A 13,189-nucleotide genomic window follows, 5' to 3' on the forward strand; every position below is an offset into this window, starting at 1 on the left:
TCGATGGATGAAAAGGCCGGTGGTTTATTTCGTAAGAACGATTTCGATTGGGCGAAGCGCAGATTCGAAGGGGGTGACGGCCGTCCGCCTTAGGAGGGCCAACCGCGTGGGGCCGGAGCCTTCGCGGTGGGAGGGGGAGGGAGAACAGGGGGGAAGGCTCGTTGAATAGACCAATGGGGCAGGGCCAAGGAGGCGGGGCCGAGCGAGGAGCCAATGGCGGAGCGGCGCGAGCCGGACACCGCCAAGATCGGTTGAGGATGAAAACAGTTGCGAGCGGCTGCAGGCAGCTTCATTTTGGCCGGAGCGGCGCGTCGGTTGGCAGGGAGGGAGACGGGGCGGCAGTGGGTTTGAAAACATATCTTATCCTATCCTAGGACCATCTCAACACCCTAATCTGCCATCCTCCTCCTCCTCTTTTACCCACCCCGCACACCAGTAGCGATAAAAAAACTGACAGAAACAAAAAAAACTAAACCCTTCCCGCCTCTCAGAGAATAATGACAATGTAATTCCAGTGGATTGGAGCTGAGTTTTATTTTAATTTTGAATCCATTCCCCTGATGTGTCTGGTGCTGGGCGAGAAGCGGCGATTTGCTTCATTTCCCTCACTCACCCCTATCCCCCTCCATCCCCTTCTTTATTTGTTAATCGCTGTTATATTTATTTTAAATTTCTCTTCTTCACATTACTCCCCTCCTCCCCTTTCCCCCCCCCCCCCCGGAAAGAGGAAAAAAATTTGAGAAAGCGCCGCCTGTGGAGTCGACAGATTGATATGTGTTGAAAAGGTATCATCGCTTCACCTCGGTTTTTTTTTTCTTAAGAAAATAGGGAAAGGAATATGTGATCGGCTTAATTTTAGCCTCAAACTAAGCTTTTCTTAAGTTTCTTGTCTAGATTTTGTCTCGGTGATGTTCCTGGAAATGAGTTAAAATGACTGAAGTGTTTTTGTTGTTGTTGCTGCTTCATTTTCTTTTTGACACGAATTAAGGAAGGAGAGGCCTGGTGGTGGGGGGAGGGAGAATTGTATTTTTTTTAAGCTGTAATCTTTCAGTACTGGTGTGAGTCCCATCTGCTGTTGCTTTGGCTTCAGGTTGTTTACAGTAAGAGAGCCCCTGGCTTCAAGGCCTATAGGCTCCTGATGAGGAGGGGAGGGGAGAGTGCCGAGGTTGGAGGTGTCCCAAGTTGAAGTGGAGTGGGTATAAGGGGAATTGCAAATACGGCCCGAATTGTTTAAACGTATGAATTTGGCTAGGTTTTCAATTTTAAAAGAAAAATTGAAACGCCTCCAAATATAACACCAGAGTAAGTATGTAAGGCATCAGCACGAAAGACAAAAGCAATTGCAAGCTAATTTATCTAAAACTTTTTTTATCGTCCAAACTTCTTGACGTTGTAAATGTGCATAGTTTTTATATCTGAATGTATAATCTTGGAAGGAACTACACCTTGGAGCAATGAATATATTGATGAAAGGGATAAGCTCTCTCAGAAGGTTTGTTTCGAGCATGCTTTCAAAGTAAAAAGTGTAATCTTTAAATGCTTAATTTTCTGATCGTTAACAAGACGGTGAATATAGGGTATGGAAGGCACTGGTCCTTAGAACGGGATTTGAAAAATAGCGATTATTAAATGTATTTGTATTTCATATTCGTGTATCTGGTGGATAGGCCATGAGGCCTGGCGGGGCCTTTTTGCTAACTGATCTGCAGGAAACCGGTTGTGTTAACGTCTTGTCTTAATGTATTCTCATACCGTTTTAGGATTTGACCTCACTTTGCAAAAGTAATAATGTTGATCAGGTTTTGGTGTAGGTTTTAGACTTACGTAAACTGCAGATTGTTTGATCAGATTTTACACAATTTGCCTAGTTGCTTCTGGAGGACTAGGCCCCAACAATCTGTTTCAGTAATTTACAAATTAAGTTTTGCTTGTATGCAATTGCCAAGTTTCTTTGATTTTTCAGTGCCTAAAGTATTTTCATTTGTAATGTTTTCAAATATTTGAACAAACATTTAAAATGACCTAAAAGCTGCAGAATATAATAGGCAATTGACTGAATAAATAAAGAAAATAGCAGTGTTTCTGCTATGTAATGTAGCTTTAAAAGTGACAAGCCAAATAATCGTTGAAGTTCTGAAAAGTTAAATGAATGCATAAGTTAATTGGCTGTTATATTTTGGAACTTGTGCATAAAAGAAGTTTACTCAAAAAATTATTCAATTTCACTCTTTTATATTTAGGTGCCGTCACATTGGAATCCTGCATGTTTTAATTTTGGCAACTGAAGTATCCAAAATTCAGCAATAAAAGTACCATTAACATGGCCAAAGATGTAAGTCTTTTATTTTTGCCAAAAATAAAGCCTTAATTGTGAACTTATATGCAACAATATTCGGTAACATTAGCTGACATTTTTGTATTAATCCAAAGATGCCCTTGGCCTTATTTGCTTTTAAAGAATAGAAGACGGTTTGCACTTTTATAGTATATCTCGTATCGCAAGTCATTAGGACTCCACTAAAACACTTTGTGTCCAATTATGTGCATCTATGTCAACGAACATGGTAGCCAAGATCCACAAACATCATGAGTTGAACAACTGCTGGGTCATATTGCAGTGTGTTGTGAATGTGGATTATTAGCCAGCATAAAAGGAAGGCTCCTTCAAATAGTGTCATTGTGTTTCAGCTGTTCTTCAGGTACATACGTCTGGATCCATCAACTGGCAGAAGTCATGGAATCTTCTTGTCCACTTGAGTGGATAAATGGGTTAATGTCCCGTCAAAAAAGCAGAAATTCTGCAATGTAGTGCAACCCTCTTTACAATACATTGAAAGATCTACTCACACTACATCAGGCATATCTTATTCTAGCTTAAGTGCAGCATTCTTACACTTTTGAAATCAAAACGCATTGTAAGGTTTAATCCTCAGTTTACTCCTTGCTCCTGTGATCATAAGCCTTTAAACTACTTTTTTGATACAAGCTAGTCTGTAATTCTTGCTGTTCTTACAATCAGTATATATCCCTGTGTGGTCTATGGCCCTTCACCACCTTTTAGTCATTTAAGAAGTTCTGGAGACTGACAATTCTATGTCATTATGTGCAAACCATTTGCTGTATTGTTGCATCAGAAATTATAATTGCTCAATAACCTTTGTTGTTAAGTTATTTTGGCCAATAAATATCAGCAGTTTAATTTATTATCCTCCCAAAGAGAGGGTGTGAGTGACGATAAATATCTTCTCTATTCCCACAGGAGAAAAGTCCAACTAGTTTATTAGCTAGCTGCTGATTATGTACTTCAATTAATTGTTCTCAGAAATGTTCTTACTCTTTCACTTCAGAATGCACAGCTGTCTGTTGGATTATTGCCCCATTGGCAGCTTGGCCTTGCAGTAAATTAACAGGCATTCACAAGGCAGCCCAACATACATATTCATACAAATTAGGGGCAGAAGCAGGCCATTCAACCCTTCAAGCCTGCTCAACCATTCAATAACATCATGGTTAATTTGTTTGTCTAGAATTCCACATTCCCATCTATCTCTAACTTTTGATTCCCTTGCCTAACAAGCTAGCGACCTCTACTCTAAAAATATTCGATGATTCCGTCTGCCCTGCTTTGAAGCATTGAGTTCCAAAGTGTCTCAACCCTCAGTAGAAACTTTCCCACAGTTCTGTCGTGAAAGGTGGACCCCTAATTTTTAAAACTGTGTTCACCTAGTTCTAAACAGACCAGAAGAGGAAATATTTGTTCCATGTCAATCTTATGATAATTCTAAGGTCATATAAATGAAATTGCCCCACACACTTTTAATCCCTGTGAAAGCAAGCCCAACCTGTCCAATCTTTCCTTGTGATAAACCACTCCTGTTAGGTATCAATCTTGTAAATCACTCCTGAACAGCCTCTTAACATGCTTACATCCTTCTTTAAACAGGGAGACCAAATCTGTACACCTTATTCGAGATGTGGTTTGATAAATACCCTGTATAATTGCTTTGTTAAATCCTTACTTTTATGTTCAATTCCTCTGATAGCAATAAATAACATTGCGTTAGCCCTAATTGTTTCCTTGTATGCTAACTTTTTGTAACTTATAACTTGATTATGTAAGTCCCTCGAACTTCAGAATTATGCAGACGTTCATTATTTGAGTAATATTGCTTTTTCTATTCTTCTTACCAAAGTGAGCAACTTCACATTTTCCCATGTCGTACACCATCTGACTTTTATCTTCTTCGTTCATGGAATACGAGCCCATCCTGAATGTTGAGAAGATCATTTAAGGCACAGCCACATTGTCATGGGTCTGGAGTCACATGTAGGCTAAATCAGATAAAGATGGCAGGATGTCTTCCCCTAAAGGACTTTAGTGAACCCAATTGAGTTTTTTATGTTAATCAACATGGTCACCATTGTGCTAGATTTTTATTGTATTCAAATTTCACCATCTGCCGCATGGAATTGAAACCCCTTTCCTCTGAACATTAGCCTGGGGTTCTGGATAACTAGTCCAGTAACGTTACCACTACACTGCATCATCTCACTTTGCTCACTCAATTAACCTCTATATCAGTCTGTGTCCTTATGGCATCTTTGCAACATATCTCCTACCTATCTTCGTGCACTCTGGAAATTTAGCTGCCACGCCTTTGATCTCTTCATCTAAGTAATTGATGTAAATTCTACAAAGTTGATATCTCACCACCGACCTCTACAGAATCTCGCTCATCATGTTCTGCCAATCTGGAAAAGACCCATTTATGTGTACTCTAATTTCTGCGAGACAATCAATTTTCTCTTTATCCGAGTATGTTATCCTCTAAACTGAGTTCTTACTTTGAACAAATCTTTTATGTGGCACCTTGTGAAATCTGGAAATCCAAGTTCAGCACAAATGACCTCCCCCTTTATCTACATCATGTTACTACTTAGAATTCAAATAAATTGTTTAAACACAATGTACTTTCCACAAAACTGCGCTGACTCTTCCCAGTTGCCTTGAATTTTTTCCAAGTCCAAAGTTATAACCTCCTTAATTATTGATGCTAACACCTTCCCCACAACAGACATTAAGGTTTGATAGCACAAAGATAGGTAGGAAAAAAATTCTAGAATTTGCTGTTTCCTCCTCTTTTCCCCTCTTGAATTAAGGGGTTATATTTGCTGCCTTCTAATCTCTTGGAACCTTTCTGAAATTTAATGAATGTGGAAAATTAACACTACCTCATTATCCTTGGATAAAATCCACCAGGATCCCGAGACTTCTCAACCCATAACTCCAACAATTTGCTCAGTGCCTAATGTGATTGTGATGTCACCAAGTTTCTCTCTTTCTTTCAAACTTCTTAATTGCAGGTATTAGTGGGATTTTTTTGGTACCTTCTGTAAAGAAATAGAACCAAAATATTTATTTGTAGCATCACCATTTCTTTGTTATCATCTATTAATTCCCATTCTCACTCTCGAGGGCCTAAACTCACTTTATGTACTCTCTCCCTATAAGTACATGTGGAAACTATCTGGTTTTACGTTCTAGCTAGCATCCTCTCTTATTCTACTTTGTGTGTACTAGTAAACCTTCTATTTCATCTCCAGGCTGAAGCAGATGTCCTGAACCCTAGCACTGGACAGGCAACACAGCAATCTAGACTCTCGCTCTTTGCCACTAAGGCTTGTCTCAATTTCCCACATAAATCAGTTCTGTACTGCCACTGCATTCTTTGTTGCTCCCCCAACTTCCTTGCTGACTGGTTGCTTCCAGAACATGCTGTTCTAAGAAAGCGTCTCTGAGAAAAGCATTCCATAAAGTCCTCACTATTACAAATGTATTTTTTTCCAATTAATATATAGATTAAAATCGCCAATAAATATTATCCCTTAGGTCAGCCTTGATGGTTATTGTAACAAGCTGAGATTGGATAAAGATGTAGGAGTAACCAAATCCATGGTTAGTAGATGGAACCACAATGTCATATCCTTTTCAGAAACTTAGTTGAGAGAAGAGCAGGACTGGCCCTTCCAGGACTTAGATGTTTAGGGCATCATAGAGAGGGAGATTTCAAAAGGAGAGTGCATCCAGCGAGGCCATATGGGTAGAACTAAGGAATAAGAAAGGTTCAAACTATGATAGGGTTATACTATAGGCCTCCCAAAACCCAGTGAGAGATCGAGGAACAGATATGTAGGCAGATCATGGAAAGATGTAAAAACAAGAGGGTTGTTATTATGGGTGCTTTTAAGTTCCCCGATATTGACTTGGACTCTCTTAATGTCAGGAGCTTTGATGGGGCAGAATTTGTTAGTTCCATCCAGGAGAGTTTCTTGAGACAATATGTAGATAGTCCAGGCAGCATCAGAGGAGCAGGAAAGCTGATGTTTCGAGCCTGGACCCTTCTTCAGAAATGACGGAGGGGAAGGGGGCTCTGGAATAAACAGAGAGAGGGGGAGGTGGTGAAAGAAGGTAGATAGTGGAGCAGATAGGTGGAGAAAAGACGGACAGGTCAAGGAGGCGGGGATGAAGCTAGTAGAGGTGAGTGTAGGTAGGAAGTTGGGGTGGGGGTTGGTCAGTGAGGTGGGAGGAGCGGATCGGTGGGAGAGAAGATGGACAGGTCAAGGAGGTGGGGACGAGAGGGGGCGCTGGTCTTGGGATGAGGTTGGGGTTGGGGAGATTTTGAAGCTCATAAAGTCCACATTGAGACCATTGGGTTGTAGGGTTCCAAGGCGGAATATGTGTTGTTCCTCCAGTTTTCAGGTGTCATCGTTGTGACATTGGATATGTGGGAGTCATTTAAAGGTCAGTCAATCAGAGTTCAGGACAAACATTTTGCTTTGAGGATTAATGGCAAGATTTGGGAACCCTGGATGACAAGTGATATTGAAAGTTTAGTCAAGAGAAAGGAAGCATATCTAAGGTTTAGGAAACTGAAGTCAGGCAAGGCCTTTGAGTAAGATAGAGGAAGCAGGAAATAACTTAAATAAGGAATTAGGGCTAAAAGGGGCAATGAAATATTCTCAGCTGGAAGGGTTAAGGAGAATCTCAAGGCATTTTATATGTAAATTAGGAGCAAGTGCGTTTTAGGGAAAGGGTAGGTCCATTCAAGGATAAAGGAAGGAATTTGTGTGGAGCCAGAGAAAGTGTGTGAGGTCCTTAATGAATACTTTGTGTTGGTATTCACCAAGCAGGACATGGATGATGGTAAGGTTATATTGATATTCTGGAGCATGTCGATATTAAGGAGGAGGTGGTGCTGGGTGACTTCAAAAATATTAAGGTAGATAAGTCCCCAGGGCCTGATAGGGTCTGTCCCAGGATGCTGAGGGAGGCAAGGAGGAGCTAGCTGGGGATTTGACAGAGATCTCTGCTTTCTACTTAACTGTAGATGAGGTCCCAGAAGACAGGCAAATAACTAATGTTGTTCCTTTGTTTAAGAAGGGCAGCAGGGATAATCTAGGAAATTATAGGCTAGTAAGTTTTACAGCAGTGGTAGGAACATAATTGGAGAAGATTCTTAGGAACAGGATTTATTCTCATTTGGAAAAGAATGGACTTATTAGGGATAGTCTTTATGGCCTTGTGCAGTCTTGTCTCTGAAATTTGAGTTCTTTGAGAAAGTGATGAAAATGATTGAGGGTTTGGCAGTAGATGTTGTCTACATGGACTTTTTGGATAGGGTAAATAGACAAGAGGTGAGGGAAGCCAAAACCAGAGGGCATAGATTTAAGGTGAGGGGGAAAGATTTAAAAGGGACCTAAGGGGCAACATTTTCACGCAGAGGGTGGTGCGTATATGGAATGAGCTGCCAAAGGAAGTGGCGGAGGCTGGTACAATTACAGCATTTAAAAGGCAACTGGATGTGTATGAATAGGAAGGGTTTAGAGAGATAGGGACCAAATGCTGGCAAATGGGACTAGATTTATTTGGAATATCTGGTCGGCATCAACAAGTTGGACAAAGGGTCTATTTCCATGTTGTATATCTCTGATTCTATTTGTCAAGGTCCTTCATGTTTAGCTGGTTCATAAGTTTAAGCCACATGCGATCCATGATGATTTGGCAAATTGGATACAAAATTGGCTTGGTCATAAAAGACAGTGTGGTTGTGGGGGCTTTTTTTCCTAACTGAAGGTATGTGGCCAGTGGTATTCTGCAAGGGTCAGTGCTGGGACTTCTGTGGTTTGTAATACGTATAAATGATTTGGATGAAAATGTAGGTAGTCTGATTAGTAAATTTGCAGGTGACACAAATTGGTGGGGTTGTGGATAGAAAGGAAGATTGCCAAAGAATGCAGCAAGATGTAGGTCAGTTGGAAAGTTGGGTGGAAAAGTGGCAGTTGGAGTTTAATCCACATAAGTGTGAGGTGATGCATTTTTGGGACGTTTAATACAAGAGGAAGTTATACAGTAAATGGCAGGACCCTTAAGAGCACTGATATACAGAGTGGTCTTTGGGTATGATTGTACAGCTCCCTGAAATAGGCAACACAAGTAGATAAAGTGGTAAAGAAGGCATACAGCATTCATTGGCAAGTCATGTTGCAGCTCTGTAAGACTTTAGTTGGGCCACACCTGGTGTATTGTGCGTAGTTCTGGTTGCTATACTATAGAGAGGATGTGGGTGTTTTAGAAATTGTGCAAAAGATGTTTAACTGGATGATGCCTAGATTAGAGTGTATTAGTTATAAGGAGAGATTTGTTTTTGTTACAGCTTTGGAGGCTGAGGGGCGAGCTGAAAGAAGTACATGAAATTATTAGAGGCATGGTAGGATTCATAATCGAGTCTTTTTCCCAAGGTGGAAATGTCAACTACTTGGGGGCATGGGTTTAAGGTGCAAAGGGGAAAGTTTAATGGAGATGGTGCGAGTTAAGCTTTTTACACAGATGGTGGTTAGTGCCTCAAATATGGTGCTAGTGTAGGTGGTAGAAGCAGATACAAAAGTAACATTCAAGAAAGTCCATATCCCACTATTCCCTGCCCTATATGCAGATAGATGGGACTCGTTGAGAATGGCTTCATGGTTGGCACGATATTATGGGCTGAAAGCCCTGTTCCTGTGCTGTACTATTTTATGTTCCAAACCCAATGCGTGGTCGTTGCCATTTATGTACTTCCAAATCTATAGATACAAGCATGGAATGGCATTTTTTTCATTTTTATTCTTTTTATCTATCAACTGATGTTACTTCAAGGCAAGCTAATCTGAAAGATAGTGTGGATTCTCCATGTTAAGCAAGGACCTAATTATACTGTGGCTACCAGTCTCAGACTGTTCTATGAACAGTAATCACAAATTACATTTGTAGTTATTGTTTCTGTCTGCATGGATATAATGTATGCTGGGAACTGTACTGAGTAGTTGCGTCGCATCTGTGAAGTATTAAATTGTGTAACTAAGAGCAGGTCATCAAGTCATTTCAATAAGAGTAATGGGATGTGTTGACTTCTAAGATATGCAAGGTTAACATAGAATTCACAAGAATCATACAGTGCAGGATGAACACGTATGGATCATCTCTGCTGATTGTTTGAAAAATCTACCCAATTAGTTCCACACCCCATTTTCCTATCCCCTCCCTGTCTTTGCAGATTAGATCATAGAAATGCACAGCACAGAAACAGACCCTTTGGTCCAACTCGTCCATGCCAGCCAGATATTCTGAATTAATCTAGTCCCATTTGCCAACTTTCCTGCTCCTTTGCTGCTTGGCCTGCTGTGTTCCTAAAGCATCTGCAGTTCTTGCTATCTCCGTGTTGGATTTGTGCTGCTTTTTTTGTGTAAAGGACATACCTGGGCAATTTTCCACATTGTCAGAACGATGCCATTGTTGAAGCTTGGCGGGGGGAACGAGAAGTTCTGGAGCCCAAGTCTTCAGTACTATTTCTGGAATATTGTTAGAGCCCATAGTCTTTGCAGTATCCAGTGTCTGCAATATTTATTGATATCACATTGAGTGAATCGAATTGGCTGAAGACTAGCATCTGTGATGCTGGGACCACAGGAGGAGGCTGAGGTGGATCATCCACTTGGCACTTCTGGCTGAAGGTTGCTGTGAAAGCTTCAGCTACAAACGGCAACATGCAAGATAAATAGTGTGAAAGCAGCAAAGCATTAGTCAGCTTAGATCCCACATCAGTCAATCAGAGCTAAGCTCTAAAGACATGCCACATTGAGTTGAGTGGTGGCAGATAACTGAACTGTGAAGAAGATGAGAAGACAGTCTAGTATCCCCTTCCTTAGTGATTGGGGAACCTAGCGCATCAGTATGAAGTCAATTGTTTTCAGGTAGAAGTGCTAGGTGAATGATAACTTTGGTCTCCCATTGAATGCAATCTTCAATCAATTCTGTTTACTCCACGGGATATCAGCATACAACTGAAATCACTGGATACTGTAAAGGCTATAGGCCTGACAATATTTCGACATTAGTATTGAAGACTTGTGCCTCAGAGCTAACTATAGGGCATACCCAAGCTGTTTCAGTGCAGCTACAGTACTGGTGCTTAACCAACAACATGAAAAATTACTGGGTATGTTCTGATCTCAAAAAGCAGAAAATCCAACATGACTGATTAGCACATTGGTCTCTTGAACCCCAGAAAAATGATGGAATATGTCATCAAACTTATCAAGTAGCATATATTCAGCACTAATCTGCTTATTGACACACAATTCGGGTTCAATCGTGCACACTCAGCTCATGATCTAATTACAGTCTTGAGCCAAGTGTCCACAAAAGAACTGAACTCCAGAGATGATGCCAAAGTATCTGTCCTTTACATCAAAGCATCATTTGACAGAATATGACATCAAGGAGCCAGAGAAAAACTGGAGTTGTGGTTGGTTGGCTCACAGAGCTGGTTCATTACTTTTCCACAGACGTTTCATTACCCTGCTGGGTAACATCATCAGTGCAGCCTCCGAAGCGCTGTTGTGTTTTCCCGCCTGTTATTTGAACTCTGGAGTCCATTGAGCTGGATTACCTCACTACCGGTTTTCCTTCACCAAGGAGTGTATATGGGCTCGAGCTCTGTGTTTGTTGATGGCATTCTTCGTGGAGTACCAGGCTTCTAGGAATTCCCATGCTTGTCTCTGCTTTGCTTGTCCCAGGATCTGGAGTAAATGAAAATGGAGCGAGGAGTTGAGTGCTGTCCACTGGTGGAGTCATACCTTAAAAGTTAAGATGGTTTTAGCAGTTGGAGGCCAATGAAGGACATCACTGTGAAATAGATCACCTGGGTAGTATCCTAGGCCCAACCATTTTTAGCTGTTTAATCACTGACTGCCCCACTTTTGCAAAGTTAGACTGGGGATATTTGCTGTTGATTGCATTGTGTTCAGTACCATTCATCATTCCTCAGGTCTGTACTGAAACATCCTGTGTCCATATTCAGCAAGACCTTGACAGCATACAGGTTGGTGCTGAAAAATGCCAACTAACATCTGTATCACAATTGCTAAGCGATGACCATCTCTAACAAGCAAGAATCTTAACTATCTTCCCATGGCAGTCAATGGAATTACTACCATTGATTTCACCAGTATCAACGTTCTGACCAGAAACTGAAGTGGGCTAGCCATGTAAAAACTGTAGCTATGAGAGCAGGTCTTCGGCTGGAATTACTGCAGTATTATTTGCCTCCTTACATTACCAATGTCAAGGTATCAGTCAGGAATGTGATGGGATGCTGTCCAGTTGCCTGGATGAGTACAGCTTCAACAGCACTCTAAGCTTGACAACATCCAGGACAAAGTAACCAGCTTAAATGGCATGCATTTTAGCACCTTTGCATTTACTCCTTTCATCAGTAGTGCAAGGTGGCATTTGTGTATACCATATGCTAGATGCAGCAACATTAACTTGCCTTCAACAGTGCCTTCCAAACCTGGCATCCCTCCCCCTAGAAAGGTGAGGGTGGCAGATTCCTGTAATCCTAGCATCTGTACGTTAACAGAATAGAATAGTCTATTCTATTAACCTCCAAGTTGCACACCATCCCGACTTGGAACTATATCCTCTTCCTGTCACTGGATCAAATTCCTCGAACACTTTCCTAATGGCATTTGTGTACCTATGCCATATGGACTGAAACTGCAAAAAGGCAGCTCACTACCCCCCTCTGTGGTGCAATTATAGATAAGCAGTAAAGTTGTCATCGTCAGTGACATCTACATCCTGTGTAAGAATTTACAAAACAAAACTGTAATATCAATAAGGAAGTGTTTATCTAAAATGCCACAGCCATAATTGTTGTGAAGGCATTTATCTGCAGCATGTTGGTGTATTCATCTCTGTTTCCTATTCTCATCAACTTCATAGTTGATGAAAACATTTGTTTCTCACGTGATATCTAACAAACATACTGAGAGCTTCTGGAGCAAATTTGTGGCATGACTTCAGTTTGCAATGACCATTTCACGTGAAATAACTTCCCGATCATCACTACGTGACTAAGGAAAATGGTCTTCAAAACTGCGAGGAAAAACATGGACTAGAGTTCCTCCTGTAAAATTACTAGTGCATGTGTTCAAAATAACATTATTGTACTGCAGTAGAGGCCGAGGAGCAAATTGTACATTTCCTGCCTGATTCCTATCTTTTTTTTGGAAATTGAGACCTAAAAGAATGAAGGAAAATAACACAAATGGTTCTGAAATTAATTGTTCAAACTTCAGTTTCCACTATTCATTAAACCATAATGAAGTAAAATTACTATTTGTAATATTTGTGTTCTTTTCTATAGATTGGAATCCTAGAAAGTAACGGCGAGATCAAAGTTTTCACAGATCAGAATGTTAGTCCAGCAAAAAGTAAGTATTGATATTAGTTTGGTTATTAGTAACAATATTTAATATGCATTTCGCTTGATAAAATGCACATTCCATTTCTTTTAGTTGGAAGGTTCGAATATAATGAGTTCTGCAAGCTTAATTTGGCTTTGAAAAACTTGTTAGTTACAATGGGGTTCATTAACTGGTTCTGCCTTTTAATTGATAGAAGTAGGATGGGAGTATGATGAAATGGGGCTATCTAGTGCAGTATTGACAAACTGATACGTAAGGACTGGCTGCATTTTCTCTTCAATGAACAGATGATGTGATCCCAGACTTCTGCTAATTGTGCTCCATATCTAATCGAAAGATAATGTGCAGAATGGCCATATGTGGTTTTCTCCTCTCTCTC

General features: G+C 40.6%; 1 protein-coding gene across 3 annotated transcripts in view; it reads left to right on the forward strand.

Moving 5' to 3' along the window:
• The first annotated feature begins 288 nt into the window (after positions 1-288).
• Positions 289-13,189, forward strand: part of LOC125484844 (transcription factor Dp-1-like) — an 18,749-nt gene continuing 5,848 nt past the window's right edge. Inside the window, exons 1-3 of one of the 3 annotated variants that reach the window (XM_048605236.1) lie at positions 289-785; positions 2,241-2,332; positions 12,750-12,816. In XM_048605236.1, coding sequence (XP_048461193.1) covers positions 2,321-2,332; positions 12,750-12,816 — 79 coding nt within the window. In that variant the 5' untranslated portion in view covers positions 289-785; positions 2,241-2,320. Of the gene's footprint in view, positions 786-930; positions 1,303-1,372; positions 1,493-2,240; positions 2,333-12,749; positions 12,817-13,189 lie in introns of those variants that run through there. The other 2 variants (XM_048605238.1, XM_048605237.1) reach the window with 2 other exon arrangements.

This window comes from Rhincodon typus, chromosome 14 (assembly GCF_021869965.1).
Source record: "Rhincodon typus isolate 14 chromosome 14, sRhiTyp1.1, whole genome shotgun sequence".
Lineage (NCBI taxonomy): Eukaryota > Metazoa > Chordata > Chondrichthyes > Orectolobiformes > Rhincodontidae > Rhincodon > Rhincodon typus.